The following is an 11134-nucleotide window of genomic DNA, read 5'->3' on the forward strand; positions in this document are numbered from 1 at the left end:
TCAGTCAAGATAAAACTTAGCTTGCATATTTTAGTACATCAGAGGAAGACAGATGAAGAACTTAAGTCCAGTTAAGAGAATCCTTGTATCTTCTATAAATTTCTGTCTACACATTTCTAATTGTAAGGCAACTATCTTGGCTGTTGTTTTGGTAGTAGCAATCATGTCCATCCTAACTGTCATCCAATCCCTGATGGAATTTTCCTGGCGAAGTTGGATTGGTAGAATAAACTCTTTGGATATTATTTCCAGCAGTATTTCTAATTTTCCAAACTAGAAGTAAATGTTAATTAATTATTAGTAAGAGCTGTCTAAGGAGATGATGGCATAGTAGTCTTGGAAGTAGTGGCCTTGGGTGGTGTCATAGTAGTCTCAAAAGTATTGGTCTCGAGTGTCACGGTTTCTCCAGAATTAGTTGTTCGAAATGTTACCAGATCATTCAACCTAGATACTGGGGAACCAGTAAAAGAGTCCACATAACTATCATCGAATGTTATATCCTCCATGTGAATCACAGGAAATGCTGGTTGTTGAGTGTATTCATGTGATATTATTATGGAAATGCAGCATGATAGCTTGTTCCTACAAAGGAGTATGTACCTTTCAGTATCTAAACATCGTCTTCTGCAATATCCTATATTATTCTTCCAACATTTTTGGGGTGCAAAGCTACCTGTAGAGAATAAAATATAGGTCAAATTTTTAACTCTAGCATCAACATAACAATTTTACATTCATTCAAAAATTTACAAGTACTACCACTGACATCAAGACTAATGTGATGTCAAATACAAAATGCCATTGAAAGAGACAAACAGGAGAACAGAAGATATATATTAAAATTGTGCTATGTGCCATCAAAGAAGTTGGGTGGAGAAAAGGAGAAAGATAGAAAAAGAGAGAGAAAGGCAGAGAGGGAGAAGGGAGGAAGAGAAAAAGAGCGAGTGAGAGAGAGAGAGAGAAAGAGAGAGAGAGAGAGCATACTTAAACTAATATGAAGCCTGGATAAGAAGGATGGATTCACAGCTGAATTCTACCAAATATACAAAGAGCTGATAGCCTTCCTACTGAAACTATTCCCCAAAAATTGAGAAGGCAGAACTCCACTTTAACTTATTCTGTGAGGCCAGCATCATCCTGAGACCAAAACCTGGCAGAGACACAAGAAAAAAAAATTCCAGGCCAGTATCCTTGATGAAAGGCAGTGCAAAAATCCTGAACAAAATACTGGCAAACTGAATTTAGCAGCATATCAAGGATGCAAGGTTGGTTCAACATATACAAATAAATAAATGTGATTGCTTATGGATATCATTTAAAGTACAGCAATTGATAAACCAAGGTGGGTTGGAATAATATAAGAAAAAAGAGGACCAGAATTGAATTCTAGTGAGTTTCAATTTTAAGAGATCAGATAAGAGGAAATGACTTAAAAGGACCAATAAGATAAGTCAGAGCAAAACAGGAGACTAAGACACTAGAATCTTAAAGCAGACCCCCCAGCAAAGCAGAGCCCCAGCAAAGATTTGAGTATAATAGTTTAGTTGAGAGGCAATTCCTCCCTCAGAAACAATCAGTGGAGAAATATAGAAATCAGGAAAGCAAGAAATCCAAGAAAAGGTGAATTTTAACCTGTTATCATAAGTTCATCTCTATCAACTGCTGGCCAGCAGCATGGCTGTGTTCTGTTTACCCAGAGCACAATCCCACAGAGAAGCCCAGCAGTCAGGCTACAAACAAGCTCAGACTCATGGATGAGCCTGGAGGACATCTCACGTTCTGTTAAGTGAAATAGACACAGATAGATAAACACCACATGTTCTCATTCATAAGTAGGTGCTTAAAAAGTTGAGTTCATCGAAGTAGACTGTAGAGTAGTGATTACTGCAGGCTGGGAAGGGAAAGGGGGATAGGGAAAGGTTGGTTAACAGGTAGAAAATTACAACTAGATAGGATGAAAAATTTCCAGTGTTCTATAGCAGAGGTCTCCAACCCCCAGGCAGCTAATGGGTACTGGTCCATGGCCTCTTAGGAACCAGGCCACACAGCAGGAGGTGAACAGCAGGTGTGCGAGAATCACCGCCTGAGCTCCGCCTCTTATCAGATCAGCCGAGGCATTAGATTCTCAGAGCATGAACCCTATGGTAAACTGTGCATGTGAGGGATCTAGGATGTATGTTCCTTGTGAGAATCTAGCTACTGCTTGATGACCTGAAGTGGAACAGTTTCATCCTGAAACCATCCCCACCACCACCTTCACCCCCTTGGAAAAATTGTCTTCCATGAGACTGGTCCCTGGTGCCAAAAGGTTGGGGTCCACTATTCTATAGTACTGTAGGGTGACGGTAGTTAACAATTGTTTATTGTATATTTTCAGATAGCTAGAAGAGAGGATTCTGAATGTTCCCGGCATGAAAACATGTCAAATGTTTGAGGTGATATGAGGTGATGGATATGCTAATTACCCTGATTTGATCATTACACATTGTATACATGCATCAAAATATCACTCTGCATCTTCTAAATATGAACAATTATTATATGTCAACTAAGAGTAAAAGAAAAAAAATAGCATTTAGTTTTTACAAACAAACAAAAAAAAACTTAAAAAAAAAAAAATGTTTACTTGTGCATTAGTCCCTGAGGGTGCAGAGTTACAGAAAAACCTTGAAGCACGGAAGGGTGCACGGTTATAGTAAAAAACTTGAAGAACTAAAATCCACTTACGTTTTCTCCGCATAATAGCCTTGGACTGCAAATAAGGGAATTACCACAAGAAAAAAAAAAATTACCAAGCCCCAAAATTATTCTACACGAGGCTCAAAGGACCTGGACTATGTATCCAGCTTCCTGTTAGCCCATAGTTGCTAGATGATCCCAGACACTGGATTGCCCTGTACAAGGTATGTCACAAGCAGCTGGTGAGAGACTGGGGATACTGACAGTTGTAGATCTGCCTGATAAGCATAAAAACAGCACTTGCATAGAGGTTATATGGAAAGTTTTATCAGATACAACTACATTAAGCAGGAGAGGAGAATGTTTCTTAAAGGACAGAGTGGTCATTTTGTGGGCAAATACTGCTGAGAGGTTAAAAAGATGAAGGCAAGGGCCGGGCATGGTAGCTCACGCTTGTAATCCCAGCACTTTGAGAGACCGGGGCGGGCGGATCACCTAAGGTCAGGAGTTCGAGACCAGCCTGAACAACACAGTGAAACCCTGTCTCTACTAAAAATACAAAAGTTAGCTGTGCGTGGTGGTGGGTGCCTGTAATCCCAGCTACTAAGGAGGCTGAGGCAGGAGAATTGCTTGAACCCAGGAGGCAAATGTTGCAGTGAGCTGAGATCACACCACTGCACTCTAGCCTGGCTACAGAGTGAGACCCTGTCTCAACAACAACAACAACAAAAAGATGAAGGCAGGAAAATGTCCATGCTTTTAATAGCATGAAGGTCACTTCATACTGAGGAGAGCAGCTTCTGAGTGGTATGAGAAAAGAAACTAAATTGAAGTTGGTCAAAATGTGAATGAGAGAGAAGTGAATGTCGGACCTGTGAGATGAAAATCTTTTTTTTTTTTTTTTTTGAGACGGAGTTTCACTCTTGTTACCCAGGCTGGAGTGCAATGGCGCAATCTTGGCTCACCGCAACCTCCGCCTCCTGGATTCAGGCAATTCTCCTGCCTCAGCCTCCCGAGTAGCTGGGATTACAGGCACTCGCCACCATGCCCAACTAATTTTTTGTATTTTTAGTAGAGACGGGGTTTCACCGTGTTGACCAGGATGGTCTCGATCTCTTGACCTCATGATCCACCCGCCTCGGCCTCCCAAAGTGCTGGGATTACAGGCGTGAGCCACCGCGCCCGGCCAAGATAGAAGTTTAGCTCCAAAGGAAAGCAAAAAAATAAATAACTTGTTAGAGGGCAATGTAAGGTTAAGGGAGGGTTTTCAGGTTTGTTTTGAAGAATGAAAAATACCAAACCATGTTTGCAAGCCATTAAAAAAGAAACAAACAGGCTGGGCACAGTGACTCATGCCTGTAATCCCAGCACTTTGGGAGCCCGAGGTGGGCAGATCGCCTAGGTCAGGAGTTTGAGACCAGCCTGGCCATGGTGAAACCCTGTCTCTACTAAAAATACAAAAACTTAGCCAGGTGTGGTGGTGGGTGCCTGTAACCCCAGCTACTCGGGAGGCTGAAGCAGGAGAATCACTTGAACCCAGACGGCAGAAGTTGCAGTGAACCAAGATCATGCCACTGCACTCCAGCCTGGGCAACAAGAACAAGACTCCATCTCAAAGAAAAAGAAAAGAAAAAGAGATAAGCAGAAAAGAAGAGATTAATATAGAATAGGGTGATGAGACGACAGAAGGGCATAGTCACAAATTCACACAGGGCAGACTAATCTTTAGATGGAGAAGATGCATTTCTCTATAGCAAAGGGGACAGAGGAAATGAGTAAAAAGTTCCTATTTGAATTGTTTAAATAAATGGAGCATGGGATAAGCTGAGGGGGAGAGCCACATAGAGGAGAGGAGCAGGCAAATTAAAGACAAAGATCAGGACAAAATACCTGTCTAAAAAAGTGGGAAGGTGACCAAGTGCGGTGGCACATGCCTGTAATCCCAGCACTTTGGGAAGTTGAGGCAGATGGATCACGAGGTCAGGAGATGGAGGCCATCCTGGCCAACATGGCGAAACCATGTCTCTATTAAAAATACAAAAATTAGCTGGGTGTGGTGGCACATGCCTATAATCCCAGCTACTTGGGAGGCTGAGGCAGGAGAATCACTTGAAACGGGGAGTTGGAGGTTGCAGTGAGCCGAGGTCACACCACTACACTCCAGCCTGGCAACAGAGCACGACTCTGTCTCAAAAAAAAAAAAAAAAGGAAGGTTCGTTTACAAGAGAAGTGCAGTAGGATTTCTAAGCAGCGTGACTACTCATTTGAGGGGAGAGGATATAAATCTATAGGGAAACTAGTGTGCTGCATGGTATGTTCATTTATCAACCATTAAATTGCATGATCATCTTTCTCAAGACATGTGCCCAAGGAGTACCTAGATAAGTGTATTCTAGGCAGACGAAGCAGCTAGAGATAAGGCTCTATGGAGGAGGAAGCCTGACATACGTACAGAAGAGCAAGTAATTCTCTAAACAACCTTGCTTGAATTTAATGTGATAATATGCATAAAGCATATATAGATGTATGTATTAGGCTCACAATAATTTGGTTCATATTTTATCCTCTGGAAAATGTTGACTCTAGTCCCACTTCACCAATTATTTATTCTACCTTCCCTCTTCTACAGCTATTTATTCTCTCTTTGTTATTTTACTGACTCCATTTTACTTTGTACTTCGTGGAATTTTCTATAAATTTCAAGTCTAGACCTTCCACTTCTTTCGTGTAAGACAAACTCTAACCTTGCTTCTTCATTTCTCACGTCTAAAAGACTTAGATCTTGATTTTTTCCTCCAGCATTACCCATACTTAAAATACGTCATCTTGGCTCTCTTCTTCTTCTTTGTCTTTGCATCACCTTGTTCTGTCATTTATTCTTCAAAATTGTCATTTACATTCCCTTTTACCTGTTTTAAATTATCCCCTCCAGACTTAAATTAGGCCATCGTCACACAGTCATCAAAGTTTCAGGCCCCCACTATGGTGCAGGCACCATCCTGGGCCCTTGAGGTACATCCGTGACTAAACAGACAAAAATCACACGGAGCTGACTTTCTAGCAGACGGAGACAGACAATAAAAAGTAAGTGCACTCCCTGCTAGACTGTATCGTTTATAGATTTAAATCTAGGACCTAAAACTATGAAACTACCTGAAGAAAACATTAGGGAAACACTTCAGGACATGGGTCTTGGCAAAGATTTCTTGGGTAAGACCTCAAAAGCACAGACAGCCCAAGCGAAATTAGACAATTAGGATTACATCAAAGTAAGAAGCTTGAGCACAGCCAAGGAAACAATCAACAAAGTCAAGAGATAACCCACAGAATGGGAGAAAATATTTGCAAACTATTCATCTGACAAGCAATTAACAACCAAAAATATATTAATATAAGGAGCCCAAACAGCTCTATAGCGAACAAAAACAAATAATCCAATTTTAAAACAGGCAAAAGATCTGAATAGACATTGCTCAACAGAAGACATGCAAATGGCTAACATATATATATGAAAATAGGGTAAAGACATGGTAAAGATGGTAATTTACATATGTATATTTTACCTCAATAAAAAACAAAGTACATTATTTTGTAGATGAAAAGATGATAAATGGTTTGCAGAGAGAAGTGAGAGTAGATTTAAGAGTAATAGAAGATTCATAAACAGGAGTTGCACAGGCCTGTGTAACAAGGTGATTATTAAACAACTTGAAGGAGGTAAAGGAATTAGTCACACCAGTGTCCGAGGCAAGTGCACTCTAAGCAGGGAGAACAAACAGAGCTCTCTGGGTTGAGTAAGTCTGACATGTTTGGGGAAGAGCGCTGGGGACAGTGTGACTATAGTGGAGTGAACAAAGACTGTAGCCGTATACTAGTATATACTAGAGAGAGGTCATAAGGACCAGGTCCTGTAGGGCCAGGTGAGCCACTGTGTGAACTCTGGTTATTGTTCTGAGTGAAAAGGGGGCCATCACAGAGTTTTGAGCAAAAGTACATGATCTGACTTCCTGCGTAAGTGGATCATGCACTACGTGTTTTGACAAGATAGTGGAAGGCAACAGCAGAAGGATCATGAGGAAGCTATGACATAACACAGGTGAGAGATGATGGTGACTAGAATCAGAATGGTAGCAATGGAGGTGGCGAGAATAATTGCATTCTGGATATAATTTGCAGGCAGATGTAATAGACTTCCTGATAGATATGAGTGTTGTAGATATAGAAATATCAAAAATCATTCCAATAATTTGGTTTAAGCAGTAGAATGATGGCAATTGGGAATAATTTGTAACAACATTTTTTTTTCTAGAGTGACAACAGTCATTTTTTTTCAAAGAGTTTCAGTCCAGAACTATTATATTATTAGGACATGTGATCTTCATTACCAGTGTCTCAAAATCCTGAAATTAGAAATATGACTAGCAATTGTATGTTTCTAAGTAGGGGAACCATCTAGCCAAAACATTATCCCATGTGTGGAATTCTTTCTAAAACATACCAGATATAGAATCAGCTAGCATCAACTTAAAATATATCTATTGATAGCAGTCTACTGATAGCTTGGCTTTGTAAAAAGTTGTTTCACAAGCCATCAGGTCCTATCTCACTTGAAAACACATAATATAAAGCCCAGAGAGACTAAATAGTTAAATTTCAAAACAAATCTAGAAGAGGTAACAAAAATGAAAATCTCTAAATCAACAGAAATGAAAACTAACCCTCCAAAATAAAAGGGAAAAGCAGGCATAGACGATTTGTAGAAAAGTAAAATATATAATAAACATATCTGAAGTTTCACTTCCCCATTACTCATAGACATAAATAATTTATTTACATATAATCTTTCATTTTTAAGACTTGGCAAGTATTCAACTATTGATAATACATAAAGCAGACAAGAAAAAGTACATCTCCAAGAATTTTATGCTGAATGATTTATGTATAAGAAAGATTACACTAGCCACTTTTGTCTACATAACATAAGTGCACTTATTTATGCAAAAACAATTTGACTAAGTATCCATGCAATAAAATTTTGAACAGTATCCATGCAATAAAATTTTATACAGTCATTGGAAAACAGTTTTTGAAAAATATTTAGTAAATGGGAAAATACTAATAGTATAATAGAAAATTTATAAGTAGGATACACATTTTTATTCAAATAAAACTGAGGAAGAACAATAGATCAAAATTTTTTATGTCTTTTTTAACTTCTTTACAATTTTTTTACTTCAATTTCAAAAGTTCAAATTTTTCAACAAACACAATAGTTCATAATAAGAAATGAATGTGAATATTAATAATTCTATAACTCATGTTACATCAACATGTGAATCAAGACATAACAGATCAAAGGCATAGTTATATCCATTTAATAGTCACGAATAGCATCTTTCTAGGCAAAATATAACACCTCTGAATTTAACAAAAGTCCAATTTTTTAATGTATAAAGATTAATAAGAAAGTTTAGAAATCTAATGGACTAAATGTTCAAACTCATTTATAATTAAAGTGTCATGAATTCAAACAACAGGACATAATTTTTACATATTGGACTGTAAAACCTGGAAGAATATAGTAGAAAAAAAGGACTGATGAGGGTATGGAAGCTGTTACTCTTGCAACTGGTGATAGGAGAGTAGTTCAACTTTTCTGGTAGGTGGTTTGACTGTGTGTGTGTGTGTGTGTGTGTGTGTGTGTGTGTGTGTGTGTGTCCAGTCATAAATGGAAAGATATACATTTGTTTACAAATTTTTCTTGCTGAATTGTTTGTAATAATTAAAGACCTGTTTTTCATCAGTAGTGGAGTAATTAATGTTAGGAGATTCATCTCCTCCTCCTCAAAGTTTTACTTAAAGATTAAAAATAATGAACTAGGCTTATGTATGGATAAGGTGTCTCTAATATATTGCTAGTACATTGCAGAACAATCCACATGGTTCATTTGCAATTGCATTTTTAAAAATCTAAAAGGTATATACATGTAAATAAACATATTTGTATTTGCTAGGATATATAAGAAATTGGTAACATTGATTGATTCTGAAGGGTAAGACTGAAGAACTGGTATTCTTGGACAGGCAAACACTTTTCTTTTCCCTAAACCCTATAAATCTCAATTGCTTAATACATAAGTCAATTGCAAGTATTATTTTTAAATAAAATGTTAACAATTTTCAAAAGTAGCTTTATTAAACAGTGGAAACAGGCTGTTCCTATTCATCTACAATTAGAAGCTCCCCATTGGTCACTAGTCTTTCTATCTTGTCTTCAGGCCACTTATTTCCACTTCTACCCCACACATATACGTTGTCTCTTCCATATGATAGTGCTACAGAATCTACAGACTGTCAACAGACTTGTTCACCATATCTAAGAACATGAAAATGAGGGCCTCCCCTCTGAAGGTACTCTCAGGGCAAAGAAGAATTCAAGATGGTAGAAGAACTAATAGGACACAACAATGAAATGGGTACAACAACATAATAATCAAAATAGAAGTGAAGTGAGGCTGAGCTAACATTGGATAGTTATATAGAGAGGCAGATAGGGTGGCTCAGAGTACTAAGGAAATTCTGATCTTTGGATAAATGTCTCAGAGAACATCCCAGCTTGCTAGATGCCCCTAACAGAAAGATTCTCAGAGACTGGGGACATGGAGCTGCCAAAACAAGAGTATTTCTGCTGCTCTTTATTGGTCCAGGTTTTTCCTGTAGATTCCCTCTTCCCCATCGTGATACCAGGGGAGCCCAAAAGCAACAACTCATCCTAGTTCCATCAGCTCTGCTTTATAAGGTTCCATTACCTTTGGTCACCTGAGTTAGCAATGCACAGATAACAAAGGTCAGCATCAGGAGATTCATGGCTCCTGGGAGAGAGGAAGCTCTGTGTCCTGAGGAATACAGAACACTGCACAGCAAGGAATTTAAGTGGTCACCTTCACTAGTCTATCATGGGTGATGAACCAGAGAAGGGAGAAATGCCATGCCACCCAAATCACCAGACCATTAATTTGCAACACTGAGTGTGCATGACACAGTAATGTCTGCTTCTAGAAATTATTAAAGAAAACTGAGGCCTTATGAGATAAGCTATTATCCTGTAGAACTGTAAGGTCTGATGGAAAGCAACAGCCCCAAGATGTTTTTGTTAACTTGGGTCAATTGCCTTTTAACTTGGGTCAATTGCCTTGCGGTCAATTGCCTTTCTCCTCTGCCTGTATGCAACACTTTGTACGTACCCAGTGACAGCAGAATGGTGTGTAAAGATATCACTTGTGGCAGTCCAATCAATCCAGCAATCTCACTGCTGGGTGTATACCTTCCCCCCTGCAAAAGGAAGTAAGTATATTAAATAGATATCTGCACACCTGTGCTTGTTGCAGCACTATTCATGATAGCCAAGATTTAGAAGCAACCTAAGTGTCCATCAACAGATAAGTGGATAAAGAAAATGTGGAACTTACACACAATGGAGTACTATTTACCCATAAAAAAGAATGAGATGCTGTCATTTGCAATAACATGGATGAAACTGGAGGTCATTATGCGAAGTGAAATCAGCCACAGACAAACATTGTATATTCTCACTTATTTGTGAAATCTAAAAACCAAAACTATTGAACTCATAGGAGATAGAGTAGGAGGATAGTTATCAGAGGCTGGGAAGAGCAGTGGGCGTGTATGGGGAGGTGGGGATGGTTAATGGGTACAAAAAATAGGAAAAAAAGAAATAAGACCTGGTGTTTAGCAGCATAACAAGGTGACTATAGTCAAAAATAACTTAATTGTACATTTAAAAATAGTGAAAATGTGTAATTAGATTATTTGTAACACAAAGCGTAAATGCTTGAGGGGATGGATACCCCACTTTCCATGATGTGGTTATTATGCATTGCATGCTTGTATCAAAACATCTCATGTACCCCACAAATATACATACCTACTATGCACCTACAAAAGTTAAACATTTAGGAAAAAAACGGGTAGTATATTTTGGCAGAAGATAATACAGACTTCCCCTTAGTATATTTATAGTTTTGATGAATTTTGTTTTGTTTTTGAAAAACAAGGAATCTCTAATGTTCTCATCTGTCAGAGATGTAGTGGTGAAATTGGAGAAGTGAGTTTAAAAAGTGGAAGCTATAAGGGAAAACCAGGAGCTTGATTAAGAATTTTCCATGGAGATGAGAAAATTGATTTTCCAATTGAGAGATGCAATGTGATCTGCCAAATTCAGAGATCATAAAGAGGTTGTCAGAAAAATGCATAGCAGCATGTGGGTGCTCTTGGACCACTCAAGCACCACCTACTTGAGAATACCAATCTGTGAGAATGACTTCCAAGGACAATGGCCACAGAGCATTCCTTCCTTAGACTAGCTCAGCCACGTCAGAGATGGATACCCCACCTCTGTGCATATGGTTTTGTTAGTGCACATATTCTCTACTCT

General features: G+C 38.6%; 1 protein-coding gene across 1 annotated transcript; it reads right to left on the bottom strand.

Moving 5' to 3' along the window:
- Nucleotides 1–311: 311 nt before the first annotated feature.
- Nucleotides 312–9546, bottom strand: DEFB125 (defensin beta 125). The gene is made up of 2 exons (XM_012454949.2): nt 9489–9546; nt 312–673 (listed from the first exon to the last, which is right to left on the bottom strand). Exons 1-2 carry the CDS (start codon nt 9544–9546, stop codon nt 312–314), a joined length of 420 nt encoding a protein of 139 aa, XP_012310372.2.
- Nucleotides 9547–11134: the final 1588 nt, after the last annotated feature.

The sequence above is a fragment of the Aotus nancymaae genome, unplaced genomic scaffold, assembly GCF_030222135.1.
Source record: "Aotus nancymaae isolate 86718 unplaced genomic scaffold, 86718_ANA_hifiasm-v0.15.2.pri h1tg000029l, whole genome shotgun sequence".
Classification (NCBI taxonomy): domain Eukaryota; kingdom Metazoa; phylum Chordata; class Mammalia; order Primates; family Aotidae; genus Aotus; species Aotus nancymaae.